At 37.9% G+C, this 20,371-nt stretch overlaps 1 protein-coding gene across 5 annotated transcripts in view; it reads right to left on the bottom strand.

Moving 5' to 3' along the window:
* NRB4 (mediator of RNA polymerase II transcription subunit 15a-like protein) overlaps positions 1 to 20,371 on the bottom strand; it is a 43,295-nt gene that overhangs the window by 9,191 nt on the left and 13,733 nt on the right. For 4 of the 5 annotated variants that reach the window (XM_088972697.1, XM_088972696.1, XM_088972699.1 and 1 more), the window contains 4 exons: positions 16,630 to 16,700; positions 4,895 to 4,969; positions 3,281 to 4,735; positions 2,802 to 3,146 (listed from right to left, as the gene is read on the bottom strand). In XM_088972697.1, the coding sequence (XP_088828823.1) occupies positions 2,802 to 3,146; positions 3,281 to 4,735; positions 4,895 to 4,969; positions 16,630 to 16,700 (1,946 nt within the window). The remainder of the gene's footprint in view (positions 1 to 2,801; positions 3,147 to 3,280; positions 4,736 to 4,894; positions 4,970 to 16,629; positions 16,701 to 20,371) is intronic. The other variant, XM_088972698.1, reaches the window with a different exon arrangement.

Genomic DNA, 20,371 nt, shown 5'->3' with positions numbered 1-20,371 from the left:
GAAGAAAAAACAAAACTAGAAAGCTTCTTATTTGATACATGATGTCAATTCCTATAAAAATCTTCTCCTCTTTGCTGAGTCCATGAAATGTTGAAATTCTTAGGCACTGGAGATGAATGCCAAATTTAATAATGTTTGATAGAGTTACATATAATCAGTAGGCAATGATATTAACCATTTAGATTTTTTTTATAGTTATTAACCATTTAGCATTGTAAACTAGTTTCTATTTATATATGCTTCTACATTCAATTTCTTTCCTATTATATCAAATTATTGAATTATTACTGAAAATATATTTATAAAAATTAAAAAGGTAAATTACAGATTGCCAGCCTGTGCTTTGGGGGTGGTGATACTTTACCACCCTGAACGTTTAGATTCCAACACTTTACACCTGCCATTAGTATTCCATTAGTTAACTAGAAAAAAAAAAAAAAAAGATTTTCATTTGACTGTCATCTGTGTGTTTAGATTCCAACACTTTACATCTGCCATTAGCATTTCATTAGTTAACTTGAAAAAACCCCAAGCTGCCCTTCTATCATTTTCTGAGACCATTTTGCAAAAAAAAATATGATAAAATAGAACAAAAAAAGATAATAAAAGAAAATAGGAATTTGCAGAAAATACAAGAAATGCGGCAAAAGTGAATAAAAAGAGGAAAATAAAACGAAATACAGAAAAACAGATAATACAACAAAGTAATAGAGGAAAATACAGCAAAAACATGATAATACAAAAAAAAAACACTAAATTTGAAAAAAAAAAAAAACTAAAAAAGGATTCTTCGTTACAAGGCTGTAAAAGGGTATTCCAGAAATTTTCCAGCAAATTGGCTTTGGAGACTTGTTCAAAATCTGGAAGTCTGAGGACCCATTCTGAGATTTAGATTGCTCACTGTAGCTACCAAGTATTTTATACTTTTTGACCTGTTCTTGAAAACTCTTCTGTTCCTCTCCCTCCAAATGGACCAACATACTGCAAATGGAACAGAATTCCATATAATCCTGGCTTTCTTACTGCCTCTGAGCTTTGGCCACAAGGAGAAGATCTCTACTGTAGTCACTGGTCAGAAGATACTCATCCCAAATAGGAAGGAAAAGAATTTCCATATGAAGCTTGCTATGCTGCATGAGAAGAACAAATGAAGTACTGTTTCTTCCTACTGATTGCATAAATTACACCAGCTGGCCAGATGTAATCCCCTAGGTTTCAGGTGATCATAGGTGAGGATGCTGTCATGTGCCACCAGCCATGCAAAGGCTTCTACCCTTGGGGGGACTGGGTTACCCCATACATTCTTTCCACCAGAGCCCATCTTCAGTAAATCTAGAAATTCAGGTCCCTTCTAATTTTTCCAGAAGCATAATACACTCTTCCACTTCTTGGTCTAAGAAAGGTCTTCTGAATTTCGGATTCCAGATCAATTGCTCCCCTCTCCACTCATAGCATTGGGCTATTGAGACTTGTTGTTCTGTTAAGTATAATCTTGAGCACACCTCACTTTAACTTCCCTATCTCAAGCCACTCATCTTCCCAAAATCTCACTCTAGACCCTTCCCCCACTTTGAACTTAACCAAATTTCTGAACTCATGATTCCTTTCCAAACACTCACCCCATAGGATCTTCTTACTTCCCTTGATTCCCACCCGAATCTTATCACACCATATTTCCCAACCACCACCCTCCTCTATAAGGCTTCCTTCTCTCTCCCTTGCCCAAACCTCAGCCATTTCCCTAGAAGTGCTTTGTTTATTAATTTTACCCTTCTCAGCCCCAATCCTCCCCTCTCTTTGGCTTGCGCACCTTTTCCCATTTGACCAAGTGATATTTTTTGACTCCCCCTACCCCTTCCCATAGAAAGTCTCTTTGAATTTTCTCAGTCTTCATAGCCACTTCATTACGAACTCTTAGCAAGGAAAGACAATAGGTTGGTAGACCAGCCAAGACACTCTTTATAAGCGTAATTCTCCCACCCAAAGATAGATACTTAGCCTTCTAATAGTGGCCTCCAAATGCTAATTGCTGCTCTCTTTGACCCCACCGGAAGCCCTAATACATAAAAGGAAGCTCCCCTACTTTGCATTCCAGCACCCCTGCAAACTGTTCCATCTCCCCCCTACTTATATCTCCAACTCCTATCAGTAGACTCTTCTCTAAATTCACTTTCAGACCAGCCATCGAACTTTAACATACTTTTGTTATTTTGATAATCTTCTTCTCTCAGCCATCGAGCTTTGAATGGGCATTTTAGTAATTTTACCCTTACCAAGCCCATTAAAGAGGCAGGGGTAAAGTTCACAACTTGCCTCCTTTTCTTTACCCTTTTCCTTTGCGTTTTGGTGGGAGTGCCCTCATTACTAAGACAGGAACAGGAAGACACATTAATAAAGGATAATGAAAAAGTAAGTATCATCAGCCATGTGAATGAGTGTGATGAGAAAAAGAAAAGGAAGAAGCATTTCAAGTAGAAACTGGAATAAGGTACATGACTGCCTACTGCATCTTTTATTTATTATATAAGAATAGCAGTACAATTACTAATATCACCCCTACTATGGCACAACAATGTGTACAATATTAAAAGTTAAAAAACTCCCTATTGCATAACCAACAAGAAAAAAATTAAAATATCAACTAGAGGAACGATAAGTCATATTGCATATTAACAATATAATACAAGAAAGGAAGTCATCCCATTATATAATATACTGAATTTTCTATCATGACGACTGCAACAATGAAGAGACCATTTTAACCAATGGTCCTAAAGAAGACATCACAGCAATAAACATACCTCAACTCTGGGTCTCTTGATCCTGGAAGTTGCGGTTGACTCCAAATCAGATGTTTCAAGACCATTCAGCTGCTTGAAACTGTCATTTACACTGCCAGCTGATGATACAGCATTCAAGGGCATGGCAATTGTGTAACGCCTCATTTTCTTTGTTGCAGAACTTCCATCTTGTGAGATGAAGTTCCTTGCTTGCAAACGGCACTTGGTCATAGCCACCAAATCCTCACCAACTGCTGCTCTAGATCCATTACCAGGTGCTGATCCTGCTATCCTATCAATCATACAGACAACTGAACCAATGTCACTGACAGAAGCACACAGTGCTTTAGTTGACATTGATTTTACCTGAAAATGAACACAGGATTATGATTTGTAATACACAATCAATGCAGTTACCAAAAAGCTTCAAGATAGTGATTCTTGATGTGTCATTAATATATGATTGTATAGAGACCAGTTTGGAGATTAATTAAACTAACCACTTTAATTAAGCGCTCCAAAGGCTGCTCAGTGACAACCGATTTCCCAGAAATCATTGTGGATGCAGTACCCTGATTTCCATCTGGACCAGTAAATTCAGCAAGCAAGGGAGAGGCCGATATCCCTGGTGTGCCAATTGCAAGAGACTGAGCTGGAGCTATTGCAACAGATGTTTGTGGATGTCCAATATTTCCTGCAGTTGAGAGTGAAGAAACAGCAGACGTCTGTTTTTCGGAGTCACCTGGTATTGGAGATGGGGCCAAGGGAGGGGAAGGAGAAGGAACAACAAAAGGTGAGTTTGCAGATTGCAATGGTGTTCCAGCTTTTGTAAGAGATGATAGCAGACTTTGTTGGTCTATCTGTGGAGATGAATGCTGAGAAATTTGGGGGGATGCAACTTGGAGGAGTTGAGGAGAAGAAATAGGAAATGAGGCACCTGCTTTTAGTTGTTGGTGGTATGCTGGGCGTTGACTTGCTGAATGATGCTGCTGAAAAATTCCTGGTTTAACACCCATGCCCTGTCTAACCTTCAAGTCATTAACCTCATTCATATGAAGTTGTGGCATTTGGTGTACTGGCAACTGCGAAGTTTGTTGTGGCTTTTGTTGGTGTACCTGCTGCTGTGGCTGCTGCTGCTGCTGCTGCTGTTGCTGCTGTTGTAGTATCTGTTGCTTCTGTTGATGAAGCAGCTGCTGATGTACTGGTCTTTGTTGAAATTGTTGCTTTAGTTGTTGAGACTGTATCAGCTGTTGTTCCTGTTGTTGCTTCAGATGCTGGTGTTGGAGCATATTAGTATTTGGCTGAAGAGAACCAATACTGGGCTGTAACGTATTAACACTACTTTGTGACAAAGTGGTAATGTTTGTCTGCTGGGTTGTGCTCATGGTACTTTGCTGTAAGGATCCCACAGCACCTTGCTGCAATGAATTGGGTAAATTTCCTTGTCCCGGCTCCAAATTAGAACTAGACTGTAAGGAAGTCATTACATTTGGTTGTGCATTTGTAACTGCCAAATGATTCGATACCGGGGGAATGGAACTATGTTGCATAGTAGGCACAGAAATTGGCTGCATTGATGTTACAGAACTTTGTAAGTTAATTGGTTGCACTTGGGGGTGCATTTGGTTGTCATGCTGCTGCTGCTGTAGATGAGGAATTTGAGGTTGTGGCTGCTGCTGCTGCTGTTGCTGTTGCTGTGGCTGAATGAAGTGCAAAAGGGCACCAGGTGGCTGAAGTTGCTGCTGCCCCTGCAGCTGTGAAGGAACAGGCTTCTTGGGCCTGTTAGTATTAAGGACACCAACAATTTGCTTTTCAAGGAATGGCAGCTTGTCCTTGTAAAGTACGCAATTAGTTTTGGCCACCGACAAGAATTGTATAATGCGCTCCAACATGGTCTTGAACAATCTGAGTCTGTCAACATGTTCTGACTTTTGGGGCTGAGGAAGAGAATCATTCTGCAAACAGAGAGAGACAATAAACACAGCATAAAAAGTAACAATAAACATGGAACACAAACAATTTTCCAATCATCACCATTTAGTTTGAATTAATGTTATGGGCCATATGATGAAATATTATGATGCTCTATATAAGAAAATAAATAGGTAAAGTACCTGTTGGCATTTGAGAGCAATCTTCTGATACATCTCATTAATTTCTGGTAGGTACATTTCCTTCATAGACTTTATCTACAAGGTAGTCCAGTAAAACTTTAAATGGTAAAAGTCTTCAAATTTCCATGAAAATAAATATGTAGCATGCCACAATATATAAGAAAGTTAATGTTTTCATCAAATATTGCCATAATATATAGTTTTGCCTTCAAAAATTTCTAGGAAAATATCGATGAATACATAAAGGAAATGACTAGTATATAACATTCATGTCATATAACAAATCAACTAAACAACAAAGGTTTATCCTGGCTATTTGTGGTCCATTCCATCTAAGCCCTGCCTGTTTACAAATCTCTCATTTACCCGGGTAAGTACACTTACCCAGGTAAATGTTTCCTAGGTAACACTTACTTGGGTAACTTTACTTGCCCATGTTCTTTTGATTCCCAGGTAATATGATGGCCTTTTTAACCATAAAAAGCTAATGTTAAAAAGGGCAAACTTGTCTCATCATGTTTTATAAACTTTTCCCCCAGGTGGGAAAGTTACCCACCGGGGATATGGGTAAGTTTTACTCAGGTAAATGAAGCTCTATTTATTGTGGGGCCTAGTACCCATTGACCAACTTCCCCCTCGAAACATGGAAATAACAATTCAAACTAACAAATTAGGCAAAAGTTCATGCTGATTGCCAAAATATGCCAGGACGAATCATGCAATACAAGCTTCAAACTAATGGAATTATATATTGACCAATAACTACATCATTTCATATCATTAAGGAAAGTGAAAGAAGTGTACAATATACGAATTACAAGAGAAAAGACAAGTAAGTCAATGAGAGATAAAACCTCTTATCTCTCCCCCAACAACTCCCCTTACAAGAGTGCCCAAGAGATTCTCCCCCCACCCCTTGTTTTGCTAAAACGTCAGATAATGAGTTAGCACAACATCTAATCCAATTGAATGAGATTTCCATATCTCTTGTCAACAACCTAACTTTCTTCTTTTCATTTAATCCAATTGAATCCTCTCCTTGTAACTAGCTTACTTCCAGTTTGGAATCTCCCTCAACAATCAGCTTCTTGATGTTCAAATCCCTCGCTCTTTGAACACCTTACTCCAAAGCCAACACTTTTGCATCTATCGTGGTGGTGAGCGTATTGGAGGTCGAGATTCAGGGGGGGCTCGTGGTAGAGGACGTGGTAATGGTGTGAGGAAGTGTATGCACTGTGTAATGGAGGGATATACTATCAATTTTTGTTATGATCTACATGGGCCACCCTTGGGCCAAACATGTGATGACTAGTGGTGGTGGTGGTACAAGAGATGAAATTGAGCAAGTTGGTCACACACCTTCTACATCTATAGATATTTCCAGGAAAGAGATGATGAGTGTTCCACGTAATGAGTATGAGTGGTTCCTTCAGGCTATATCTCAACAAAATACAGCTACCCTTGCTTACTCAGGTATGGCTTGTCTAGCATCCAAACCCTCCCATTAGATTATCGACTCTAGAGTTTTCAATCATATGATTGGGATTCCAAGTGTGTTTTCTTCTCTTTCCCAATCCTCTTACATCACACACAGTTACTCCTGCTAATGGCTCCACATCTTCTATCTATGGTATTAATAATGTGGACACAGATTCAGTATCCTTGTCTTCAATTTTGTATGTTCCCAAATTCCCTTTTAACCATATGTCTATTAGTAAATTGACCAAGTTTCTTAATTGCTCCATCACCTTTCATCCTTCTTCATGTGTCAAGACAGGGATGAAGATTGATGGAAGGCATGAAGCTAGTGGATTGTATTATCTTGATGATGGTGGTTTGTCGACAGCTCTTCAGTCGTCCCTTTCTCCTCTCCAATGGCACTGCAGGCTTGATCATCCATCTCTTAAGACACTTAAGTTGCTTGTTCCGTCATTGAGTCGCCTTTGTACTTTGGAATGTGAGTCGTGTTAGTATGGAAAACACCATCGTGTTCCCTTTAGCCCTATGGTTGATAGTCGTATGTCGAATCCTTTTTCTTTGGTCCATTCAGACATTTGGGGTCCTAATAAAGTAGTGACATACAATGGTTACAAGGAGTGAATTGTTTTCTATTTTCCAAAAGTTTCATGCTAAAATTCGTACACAATTTGAGATACACATTAAGATTCTTCATTCTGTTAATTGTCACAAATATTTTTTTACACTGTTTCAACATTATTTGGAACATGGCATTATCCATCAAACCTCATGTACTTACATCCCCCAGCAAAATGGGGTGGTTGAGAAAAGAACCACCATCTATTAGAGATTTCTCAATCCCTTGTGCACCAAATGAATGTACCCAAACATTTTTGGAGTAATGTTGTGCTTACATCTTATTAATTAGATGCGCATGTCTATCTTTAAGGTCATTCTCCCTTCTCCGTTTTGTTCCCTACCATGTCTCCTTTCCCTCTCACTTCCAAGGTTTTTGGATGTATGTGTTTTGTTCATAATCTTGGGTCTGGTATGGACAAATTAGATGCATGCTATACTAAGTGTGTCTTTCTTGGCTATTCTAGGATCTCACTACTCTCTCTCCTAGCAAGCATGTGTTGTAAGTGGGTATACATTGTTAAATATTTACCAGATAGTAGTGTAGAGCAATTGAAGGCTCGGTTGGTTGCAAAAGGTTACTCACAGTTATATGGCATTAACTACACAGACACCTTCACTCCTATTGCAATGATTAGTTCAATCCATGTTTTGATATCCCTAGCCGCTATGTATGATTGGCCTTTGTTTTAGCTCAACGTCAAGAATGCCTTTTCACATGATGACCTTCTTGATGTCTATATGGAGCAACCACTAGGGTTTGTTGCTCAAGGGGATGATGGTAAGGTGTGCAAACTCAAGAAGGCCATTTATGGTCTTAAACAATCTCCTTGCACATGGTTTCGTAGATTCAGTGAAGTGGTAAAAGAATTTGGCATGAGACAGTGTCAAGTTGATTAATTCAGTATTTAGCCATGATTCAAATGTTCGGAAGATTTTGTTGGTGGTATATGTAGATGACATTGTTATTACCAGCAGTGATAGGTTGGGGATTAATAGACTGAAGACCTTTCTACATGATCACTTCCAAACAAAGATCTTGATTCTTGGTATGTTAAAGTATTTTTGGGGGATAAAGGTAACAAGGTCTAAGAATGCTATTAGACTGTGCCAGAGGAAGTTTGTTCTTGATTTGTTAGAGGGGACAGGTTTGTTGGGTGCTAAACTAGCTGAAACACCCATGGAACCAAATGTCAAGTTGAGTAGTGATACAGGTGAGAGTTTGAAGATCTTGGAAGGTATAGGAGGATGAAGGATAAGTTGAATTACCTAACCATTACTCGGGCCAAATATTTCATTTGCAATTAGTGTGATAAGTCGTTTTATGCAAAATCCTCGAGTTCCACATTGGGATGCAGCTCTAAGGATCGTACGACATCTGAAGGGAGTTTCAAGTCGTGGCTTGTTATATAAGCGTGCAGGAAGTCTTGACATAGAGGGCTACACAGATGCTGGTTAGGCCAATTCCATATCTGACAAGATGTCTACTACAAGGTATCGTACCTTTCTTGGGGGCAATTTGGTGACATGGAAGAGCAAAGAAGAAAAATGGGGTGGAAAGTAGTGTTGAAGCTGAATATAGAGCCATGGCAGACACACTAGAAGTTGATTGTCATATAGAAGTTGATTGTCACTTTGTGAGAGAAAAGGTGCACAGTGGAGTGATAAGTATTGTATATGTAAGCTCAAGAAGTCAATGGGCAGACTTGTTCACCAAAGGGTTGAGTTGGGGAAGAGTGGATTACATATGTAACAAGCTGGAACTATATGACATATATACTCACCAACTTGAGGGGGAGTGTTAGAGGCAGCTGTAAAGGGGTAGTTCAGTTATTTTGCTTTCTGTTAAGAGTGTGATGTAATGTCTTTTATATTCTGGTTTAAGTGTTGTGTCCCACATTAATTAGGGGCATAACTATCTTGGTGTTTTTAATTAGAAACCTATAAATCATATCTGGCCAACTAGAGAGTATTCTTCTCTAGTTCGATCCAGTCTTTCTCTTCTATTTCTTCTTCTCTTTCTCTATTCTCTTTCTTCCCTACTCTTTTCTCTATTAGTTTACAATTGAAGCAAGTATAGATCTGAACCATAACAATTTCCAAGGACTTCAATCAATGTACCACTCTAATTATTAGTATTTCCATTAAATCTTCCTTGCTTCTCTCCTTCTCTAGAAAGATTCTGAGTTCCTTTCTTCCCAAATTGTCCATAATATTGCCACTCTTAAGCATCTCCACATAATTCTTTCCCTTTTCTTTGGAAAAATGATGAAAGGGACAACTAGGGAGTTATCTGACCCAATATCTCAACACTCCCCCTCAAATTGAGCATAGATATTGATTGTGCCCAGTTTGCTTATGTAGTGTTGAAACTTAGCCTTAGACACTCCCTTAGTGAGAATATCTGCCAACCATTCTTCTGAAGCAACAAATGGTAGATAGACTTCTCTCGATACTACTCTCTCCCATATAAAATGTCTATCTACCTAAATATGTTTTGTTGGATATATTAATAGCAGCTTGGTTATCACAATACAACATCATTGGTTTGTTATAATGTTACCCAACTCTTCTAGCAATGATCTAAGCCATAGCAATTCTGACACCCCATGAGTCATTGCTCTATATTTTGCTTCTATTGAAGATCTTGCTACAACACTCTGCTTCTTACTTCTCTAGGAAACTAAATTACCAACAATGAGGTACAATATCCAGATGTAGACCTCCCCCCTCAATGCCACTTGTCCATTCTGCATCTTTATACACCTATATCTATCTCCACGGTTAGCAAATAAAAGACCTTTCCTCAAAGATCCCTTCAAATAACATAATATCCTTTCAAAGCAGCCAAATGAGTGTCGCTAAGAGCATGCATGAATTGGTTGATCAAACTAACTGCATAATATATCAAATCGCATCATATATAGGTATAACAACTTCCCAACAAGCCTCTAAAACACATTCCTAATAGCTAATAACTCCTCATTTGTGGTAGATAACTTATGATTTGACAACTTCCCAAGTTTACCTATCTTAGTTAATAAATCTAACACATTTTCTTTTTCTTTTTTTGATGAATATCCAACATATTTTCTCTATGAAATAAAGATTCCATCATTTGACTTTGCCACTTCAATACCCAAGAAATAGCATAGTGCACCAAGGTCCTTAATTTCAAATTCAATATTGAGAAAATGTTAAAGCTTCCTAATCTCCTCCACATCATCCCCACTAACAACAATATCATCAGCATAAACAATGAGAATAGTAACTAAACCATCTCTCCCCTTCACGAAGAGAATGTGATCAGATTGGGTCTGAACATAGCCAACTCCAACAAGCTATAATTGGATTACTAACATTTCCGGCATTTTACAATGTCTCTACCATGTCTATAATTTTTACAATATTTCCATGCGATATTTCCGACATGTTTTCTATATTTGAATTATCGACATTTCCACCAATATCGACATTTTAAACCTTGCTCTTAAGTATAACCCTCAGCAATCGGCCTTGCTTTATACCTCTTAATTAATCCATAAGCATGTTTTTAATAGTGTATACCCACTTACAACCTACTGGTTCTTCCCTTTAAGTAAATCAACAACCTCCCATGTGTTTCTTTTTTTTTTTTTTATAAGTAACCTTCAACACGTTATTCTTACAATGTGCTTCCATTTTGGCTCTCATCCCTACATTCTGATTTAGATAATGCTTCTAACATTTTTGGGTATGAGTTGAGAGGAAACGAAGGCTAAAAAGGAAAGATAAGATGGAGATAACAAACTATAAGTGAGGTGCTTAGACATACAATGTACAATACATTTATGTTTACCTTTTTCATATGGAAATGGGAAGGTCAAGGTCTAGTATAGTGGGTGAAGGCAAGCTATCCGTCGCCTAGTCTGTGATGGGAGGTCCAAAAGGCCCTTATGATGGATGTCAAGGGAACAACCTGCCCATGTGTGTGCCAAAGATAAACTCTCATAGACTAGGGGCTAGACAAAGGAGGAATAGCAAGGGCAGAAGAGGGAACATCAAAGGAAAAAGGAATAGGAACCAAAGAAGAAGGAACTAGAGAACTGGGAATAATCGATGAGTCGCCAGAACTGTCACCAAGGACAGTAGCTCGAAAAGGAATATCAAAATGAGGAGACTTCTCCCCTAAGAAGGAACTAGATAAAAAGGAGATAGATCAACAAATGTGACATCCATGGAAACAAATTGGGTGCCACTAAGAGGATCATTACAATAGTAACCATTCTGCATGGAGGCATACCCAAGGAAGATAAATTTCCCGGCCCTAGGTTCAAATTTATGTCTTTGTGAACTAGGAATATATGCACATAGAAAGTACAACCAAACACTGAGAGAGGAATAGAGAATATGCTCTCATCGGGAAAAAGAAAATGAAAAGGAGATTTGAATCCAAGGACCTGTGAAGGTAAACGATTAATCAATAAGTTGTTGTAAGAACCAAGGTTCAAAGTATCGATACGTATTGGCCAATAAATATCGTGTCAGTCGCTTCCCGATACGCCCCTACAGGGGTTGTATCGGGTCAAATCACGTTTCAAAGGGTAGTCGGGGCTTAAACCGACCCCTCTAAACTGGTTTTGAAAAAAAAATAAAGCATAAAAAAGTACCAATAGACCGACATACCGGCCTGTGTCGATACTTTGAACCTTGGTAAGAACAGCATCTCCCAAACATTTTATAGAAACAAGGGAGGCAAACAAAAAGTTTTGCCAATTTCAACATGTCAATTTTCCTTTCAGCTACCCAATTTTGTTGAGATGTGTGAGGACAAGAGCTTTGATGAATAATTCCAAAGTTAGAAAGATAGGTAGAGAGACCCTTCTCAAAGTACTATTTAGCAATATCAAATCGGAATACCTTGAAACAAGTTTTAAATTGAGTGAGAACAAGTTCCTGAAACTATCTTGTTAACTTTGGTACCTCATCATGAGAATGCATCGAGCAAAACCATGTATATCTGGAAAAATCATCAATGAACAAAATGAAGTATTTATAAGCCCCCATAGAAGGTAAATGATACAACCCCCACACATGATAGTGCACAACATCAAAAGGAAATTTGGATCTTTTATTACTTAAGGGATAAGAATTTCCACAAAGCTTTGACAATTGACATGATTCGCACTGTAATCTAGAGAGACAGACACCTTTAAACAACTTAAAAAAATAAAAGACAAAAAAAAAGAATAAATGACAAACAAAAATGACGTAATATTATTTTATTAAAAGACTCGGACATAGTTGACTCCAAAGCCACCCTTTGTGATGATAACCAGTTCTCAAGCATGTCAAGCAGGTTTATCCCATTCACCTCATGGACACTCCCAATCACCTTCTCAAACTTCAAGTTTTGGAAAACACAATGTGTGGGAAAAAAGGTTATACAACAATTCAAAGATTTAGTCAAGCTACTAACGGAAAGAAGGTTGGTATTAAGTTTAGGTACATGGAGGACAAAGAGTAGGGTAACGGTCTTGATGACTTGTTGAGCAGGAGAAGAAGGAGAAGAAGAATGGAAAGAAGGAAGAAGAAGAAGAAGAAGAAGAAGAAGAGGAGACTACTGAGTTAAGGCCTCAAAAGAACTGCTTCGGTCGAGTGAAGCATTGTATTTATACTATACTGGTCGTACAACACAATAGGTCTACAAAATTACAAAAACACCCCTACGGGCACTAAACCTGTGTATAGTACATATAATACACCTGTCAACATGACTAATGTCTCCCTTTCCAAAAATATGAGCAAGAAAGCCATCAGTAAGGGAAATCTTATTACAACTAGGTAAAAGCTAATAAGAACAAAAAAGATTAGGTATGCTAATCATGTGATTAGATGCACCAAAATCAATTATCCAAGGAATACAATGATTACCTAAAAAGGATGCATGATTAGCAATGGCACAAGTATCCAAGTAGCCAAAGGCTATAGATGTTGAATTGCCTGTAGAATTGGAGCTAACTTCCCTTTCCAAGTGATTCAAGGGTTTCCTATACTTCGCAAATTCAGCTCTCACAACTGCTAATTGCTCCACAATGGACTTCTCCTCACTAAGATCCCTTCTTACTATCTAGTATAATAGCTGCATTAGCATTTCCACCCTTCTTGTTATTTCTGAACCTTACCCACATCAAATGAGGATGCAGTTTCCAGCAGGTATCTCTAGTTTGCTTAGGTTTCTTGTTTTAATCACATATGACTACCTTCTCCTTCTTATCCTCCCCACCCTTTGACTTCACATCAGCAATAGCAAAACGATCAAAAGAGTTCTAAACATGCACCTATTTTCTACTCTCCTCACTAATCACCAAAGAATATGCATTAGACAATGTAACATCATCCTTGGAGAGTATATTTTGTCTTGTAATGTCATACTCTTGATTAAGTCCTGTAAGGAACTCAAACACCCTATTTCTCTCTGCCAACTTTTTTGTATGTCTCTACATCCTTGGTGCTCTCCCACATAGTAGTTTCAAGTAAATCAATCTCTTGCCATAAGCATAGAGTAGCATACTACTGGAGGCCTCACCCTTTGTCTTAAATTATTGACTTCATTTTTCAGCTTGTATGCCTAACATTCATTTTCTGAGAATATGTTTCAGCCACATTGTCCCATATTTCCTTGGTTGTATCCATCTATAGTAGTGTTCACTAATATGTGGTTGCATAGAAGTCACAAGCCACCCAATAACAGTATAATTTTCCTATGTCCATCTCTCAAGACTAGGGTCTCCTACTATAGGTTTCTCTTTACTACCTAACAAAGCACCCTCGCTTGCCTCTACTGCAAACATGAATCTTCAAAAATTGTAACCAAGCTAAATAGTTGGTGAATCTGCACACATGAATCTACAAAACCTCCTAGACCAATGATGGGTTCACTGTTCTGCTTTATTTCAACTCCAGATGTCATCATTGATCAAACAAAAATAAACGAAAAACAATTTAGGCTCCAACTAAGATCTCCCAACACCCAGGAAGGGAGAAAAATAAGAAAAACAGAATTTCACACTAAGCATCAGTAGTAGCGCTAACTAGTTATGCAACTACCACAATCCGATAACTTTGCCATTGTTGATAATGATGGCCACAATGCTGCTACATTTTTATTTTTGATATTACAGAACAAAATTTAAGATATAGATAGACACTTTACAAATATTTTTTTGATAGATAATGATAATTTTATTAATTAGAATAAAAACGCAGTATACATCATACAACTCCCCACAAAGAGGCGCAAGGTGCAGCCTCCAAACTACATCATATAGCTTACAAGTGAGCCCAAAAGAGCTGATTCCTATGTACTCCTTATTTGGCTAGGAAATCTGCCAGCCCATTTGCCAATCTTCTTTCCCATTGAACTGTGACTGATGTTAGCCACTTAAATCTTCTCAAAGCCCCCCATGTAAGACCAGGCTGCCATCTCCAGTTCTTTTAGACATCCAATAACCAACCAAGCCTATGATTCACATCAATGGTTCCTGCTAGCCTTGCCCCCAGTTTAATTGAATCTTGCAACAAATTTAGAATGTATTTCCTTTGAGAAATGAAGATACCATTTGTGACCGGGCAACCTCAATTCCAAGAAAACACTATAGGGGACCTAGATCTTTAACCTCAAACAGTGAAGCAAGAAATCCTTTCACTACTTGGATCTCAGAGTTTCAACATCCGATAAATAACAATATCACCCATGTACACTATGAGGACCACAATCTTTCCTCAATCTCTCTTGACAAAGAGAGTATGGTCTGACTAGGATTGCTTGAACCCAATCTGTTAGTGAGCTAGGTGAAACCTATTAAACTAGGCCCTAGGTGACTGATTCAAACCATACAATGAGTTCTTCAACTTGCAAACTTTCCCTTCACTTTTGGTAAGAACCCCAGACGCTGAACCATATACGCTTCCTCTTCTAGATCTCCATTTAGGAAAGCATTTTTAATATCTAAATGGTGAACCTCCCAATCAAAGTTAGAAGAATGACAAGAGAATCTAGATAGAGTTCATTTTGGCAATTGGAGCAACAGTCTCGACATAATCAACCCCATACACTTGGGTGTATCCTTCTGCTACTAACCTTGCCCTGTATCTTTCTATTGAACCATTAGCCTTGTGTTTTACCAGGAATACCCATTTACACCCAAATGGATCTTTGCCTTCAACAAAATCTACCAACTCTCAAGTATTAATTTTATAAAGAGCACCAATCTCTCATTTCATTGCTTCTGTCCATTCAGGCATAGATAAAGTTTCTACAACACTCTTGGGAATACAGCTGTAACAGCACACAAAAAAGGGAAAACAGCAGATTCCCAACAGAAAACCACCAAACTAGTTCCGTGCAAATTAGTTTCTAAAACAAAGGTCCATAAACCCTAGCTGAACTGAAAAATAGTCTTCTTACTTCACAAATATAGACATACAGTCTAACAAGACTCCAGGCTGTAACATTCAACTCTCACTGCACAATCCTAGCATAAATGAAACAGTACATACCTTAGTATAAGAAGGATCCCACGATCCACAGTACTAAAAAAGGAAGGTATACACCTCCAAACACCTCTTCACAGGATCCAGATGTCACTGAAAATACCACCGGTACTCCTTGATCCTATGACCAAGAGAAACAGGAACGAAGAAGGAAAAGGAGCACTCAGACTAGGCTGATTGAAGATTCTCCTCTATATAGTCAAAAAAGATTAGGGTGACAAGAAAAAAGAGAGAAGAGGGAAGAAGATTACAAAACAAGAATAGTGCTCTGATGCCATGTCATAAGATTACAAAACAAGAAAAAAAAAAAAAAAAAAGAGAAGAGAAGAGGGAAGAAGAAAAGAAGAGATGAGAGATTGAAAAGGCACCAAAAAGTCAAGCTGGCGGCACTCAAACCAGAATATATTAGGGTGACAGCTGTGACAACATACAAAAAATAAATAAAAAAAAAGGTAAATGAACAAAAAGACCCCTGCAACTTATAATAACAGATTTACAACATTCTTATTTTTTAGTGTTCAATCAACACACATATTGGTGTATGCTGTCCTGAACCCTCAAAGACTTCAAAATCTGAATCGATAAACAAGAACTTAAAATTCTGTCCCATCAACATTTTCTTTATTTTTATCATCACCAAACATCATTCTCCTTCCACCCATCTTTTCCTTCTCCTAGAAAAAAAAAAGACTGTCCCTATATTTTCTGAACCACCTTTTCCTTCTCATAAATTTGTTGATTTTACATGTTCTAATACGAAGCTTATACTTCCACCCCTGCGACTTATACTATAGAACTCAGGAATTACCCTAGGGTTCATGGTTTCTATGCAAAAAACTCCACCCCCAACTAGACAACAAGAGTGCACCCTATCCCCCTAGATTCACCTTGGCATCTTAAAAATATGATCCAGACTTGGAGGCTCAACTATCATATCAAATAAGTGTGTCTTTTGTGTATTAATAGCATTTACATGTTCCTTTTTTTCTAGATTCCAATGATGATGATGTGTGCTCAAGAATATTTTACTCAAACATCTTTACTATATCAGAAACAAATAGAACAATATAATAAAAAAGCAAAAAAAAAACATCCCTGTGAATCACCTTCTGATAAACTTCTTCTTGCAAATCAATCGCATTTGCATGTCCTGTCTGAGCTGTGGACTCAATTGATGCTACAAATTGAAGAAGAAAAATAATATCAATTGACTACTGCATTATGGAAATTTTGAAAGAAGCAACCCAAAGAAAAAAAATAAGCATTTTTTCTTTTTTGCCAATCACAAATAAGAAATTACATTTATTTTTTGTTAAGAAATACTTCTAAAGGGAATGAACCTCCATCATAAAAGTAAGATTTATTTACACCAGTAACAATAATGCTTCCTCATATTGCACTCTATATATAGGACCTAACATGACAGAGATCATTTGACCTTACACAAGTATAATCCAAGACCCCTGTCAGAGAAAAAGAAAATAGTAATCCTTATAACAACCTCATAAAAATCTCTTTAATAGCTCCTATAAAATTAATTCTTTAATAAACCTTATTCTTTTAATTTATCTTTGGATCAAGAATTCTTTCCAATTAGGCAAATGGCTCCAGAGTTTTCCCTTGGACTTGGACAGCTTGTTGCAAGCAGTAGTGTAAAACACTCATGGAATGGCAGCCAATGGTTGGGATGCAGGGCTAAATGCAAGAATTTCTTTAGCTTCTCCTTGGAAAGCTATTTCATCCCTTGTTTCCTATTTTATTCAATTCATAAAGTATGATGTTCTCCTGGGCTACAAAATAAAAATTTAGGAAGACCTATGGTGGGGCAATTTGTTCAAGGATAGATTCAATTTCTTTGAATAAAGATAAGATTGTTTTCCAATATGTTTTGTTTACAGAGCAGGGTGTCATTTGTGATTTGGGTCAAAGAAAAAATCTTTGGGGTTTTGAAATATCTGAAGCTCAAAGTTTTTTTCCCAATTTCTTTCTTTAGATCTCTTACTTATGGACGTTAAGACTGCATTTGATTCGAAAGAAGATTTTGGTGGGATGGGAAAGGATGGGATGGGATGAGAAAGGGTAAATGGGTGTAAAAATTTTCATGTTCCATCGTTTGGTTGCAAAAGGAACAATAGTGGGAACATCAGCCCCAATAACAAAGAAATAGTGTTTTCAACTCACAGTCAAACCAGCTGACCTAATACATGGCCAAAATTCAGGGTCCGGGTCCACTTCACTTTTTTCTATAAGTAGCGGGTTCATTTCCCTATTGAACTGCTTTTCAACAAAAAATTAAAAAAAAAAATCATTGATTCGATCAACAACCTAGTGACCCAGTCAGTTGAACTATCTGAGTCATCTGACCTAGTCAGCAGGTCAGAGGTCTTTTTTTATTTTTGAAGAGATAAAGTAAAATTGTATTAATCAAAAAGAAGAAATATACAAGTATATCAGTTCACTGTACAAGAACTTTTCTACAAATCAACACCCTTAAAAGCCACCAAAAAATAGTTTACTGCCATAAAAGAAGAAAACAAAAGATCCTCCTTGAACAGCACATAGGTATTCAGCCAACCTCTAATATCTTCTACAATTAGGTTTATCACCTTTTCTACCTGGCTCTGTTGTTGATCAAAGACTCCTGTTTCTTTCCCCCCAAATAGCACACAAGACTGCCAGTGGAATGGCATTCCACAGAATCCACCCCTTCTTGCACATTCCTCCCACTTAAAAGCTTTCGAGTAGGGATTCAACAGACTTGGGCATATAGGTAAAATACTGAATAGCCTTGAAGAAGTGAAACCAAATTCTAGCAGAGAACTCACAGTGGATAAACAAATGATTAGAAGTCTCTTCCTCCTTACCGCACAAGACATATCAGGTATCAAGCAGCACCATTCCTTTTCTAATCAACAAAACCTTTGTAAGGCTTTTTTTTTTCAGCAGCAACCCAAACAAAAAACTATACTTTTTAAGGAGCAATCCCACCCCAAACAGCTTGATTAGGGAAGGAAACTAGTGAAGCAGGCTCCAAGCCACTATAAAAAGATTTAACCGAAAAGGATTCTGATTTGAACCAAGACCAACAATGGTGATCTGGAACCTGTGAATTTAATATTGTGCTTTACAGCCTAGACAGCAACTCTGAAACCTGAGGAATCTACCAATCATTGAAATTTCTTCTAAATGAGGGAGCCCAGACCATAGAATCTCCAGAAGCAACAAAGCAATCAGCCACAGAAGCCACTTTATCAGAGGCCAGCATAAATAACTCTGGAAACACCTCCTTAAGTGGAAGATCAAAACACCAATTATCATTCCAAAATTTCAATCTAGTGCCATACCCAACCTTATATTTAATTCATTTCAAGAATTGAGGATAAGCTATGTAAATCCCTTTCCAAACCCCATATGCGTGAGAGAGACTTGAATCAGCTGCATCCCAGCCATTAACCTGAATAACATATTTTTGTGCAATGATTCATCTCCACAATGCATTGGGTTCCCTGAAAAACCTCCAGAACCATTTACCTAGAAGGGCCAAGTTAAAAGATTTTAATTTTCTGATTCCCAAGCCTCCAAAATTGACTCGCTTGCAGATCTGTTCCCAGTTACCAGATGATATTTATGAGAATCTTTCCAACCAATCCAAAGGAAATCTCTCATAATTTAATATGGGTCTTTAGGTGCTGTAATTTCATATTGAAAACAGAGTTGGCTGAGCCTTCAAAGCATGCTTCAGACTACCACTTGTGAATGTTTACCTGAAACTCTTCCATGCCTAACCATTTATGCTCAAGTCTAAAAGGGGGATTTCCTTTTGGTAACCCCCAGTATCCAGCAACAATGGAGTATGGTCAGATATTACCCTCTGAAGGGCCTCTTGCAGAGACTGGAGATAAAGCTTTTCCCATTCAGTAAAAATTAAAATGGTCAAGCTTAACCAAAGGAGGGTCTTGGTTATTAGACTATAGACCAGGGGTAATCCCAAATAACTGCCATTCTTACAAAAAAAACTGTAAAAAACAAAAAGCCTCATAAATTTTCCATACCTTTATTCTACTTGTTTATACTCAATCTTCAGCATTACATTGAAGTTGCCTCCTATAACCCAGGGATCAGACCATCTGCACCTCACTGCACTGAGCTCTTCCCATAATAAAGGCTTTAGGGAGTAATCAGTAGGGTCATACATTGTGCATAACAGAATGGATACACCCATTTGCTGCCAGTGAAGTTTCACCATGATGGAGAAAACACGTAGCTGCTTGGTCAATAACTTGAAAGTGGAACTGTTCCAAACAAGCACTACACCCCTGTTGTGTTCACTACTGGAGTATAAAGCCAGTCACATGGATGAAAGACCCAAATGCTTCTTATCACTAGGAATCCACTTTCAATCAAGGTTTTCAACCCGTCATTGACCCGGACGGTCAAACTGTTCGAACCATCACCCGACCGATTTTCCACGTCCAATTCGAACAAAACCCAATATTCCCTAATAAAACCTTTTACAAAGTTAGAAAACCGTCGACCCGGACGGTCGAACTGGGCAACCAGTTAGCGAGGACAGTTTTCATGTCGAGTTAGATATTTTGTTCCAAGTTTTAGGTTTAAAATTTTAAAAATTCCCCTCATGTCCCAAAATTAGCCCGACCCCCTATCCCTTTTATTTCTTCTACTCTTATCTCTTTGTTATAGGGCTTATGTGAAATAGAAAGAGCACGAGAGAAGAGAACAGAGAGATCCTGAACCTGTTCTAGGTTGTTTGTCTTCTCCATTCACCGGCAACACCAATTCTTAATCCTTGCATCTATTTTTTTCGTTCTTTGACATTTGCGTTGAGTT

The sequence above is a fragment of the Nelumbo lutea genome, chromosome 2 (genome assembly GCF_056320005.1).
Source record: "Nelumbo lutea isolate HS-2025 chromosome 2, American lotus-T2T, whole genome shotgun sequence".
NCBI classification, from domain to species: Eukaryota; Viridiplantae; Streptophyta; class Magnoliopsida; order Proteales; family Nelumbonaceae; genus Nelumbo; species Nelumbo lutea.
Note: the sequence above shows the minus strand (reverse complement) of the source record. Positions and strands in the feature narration are given on the sequence as shown.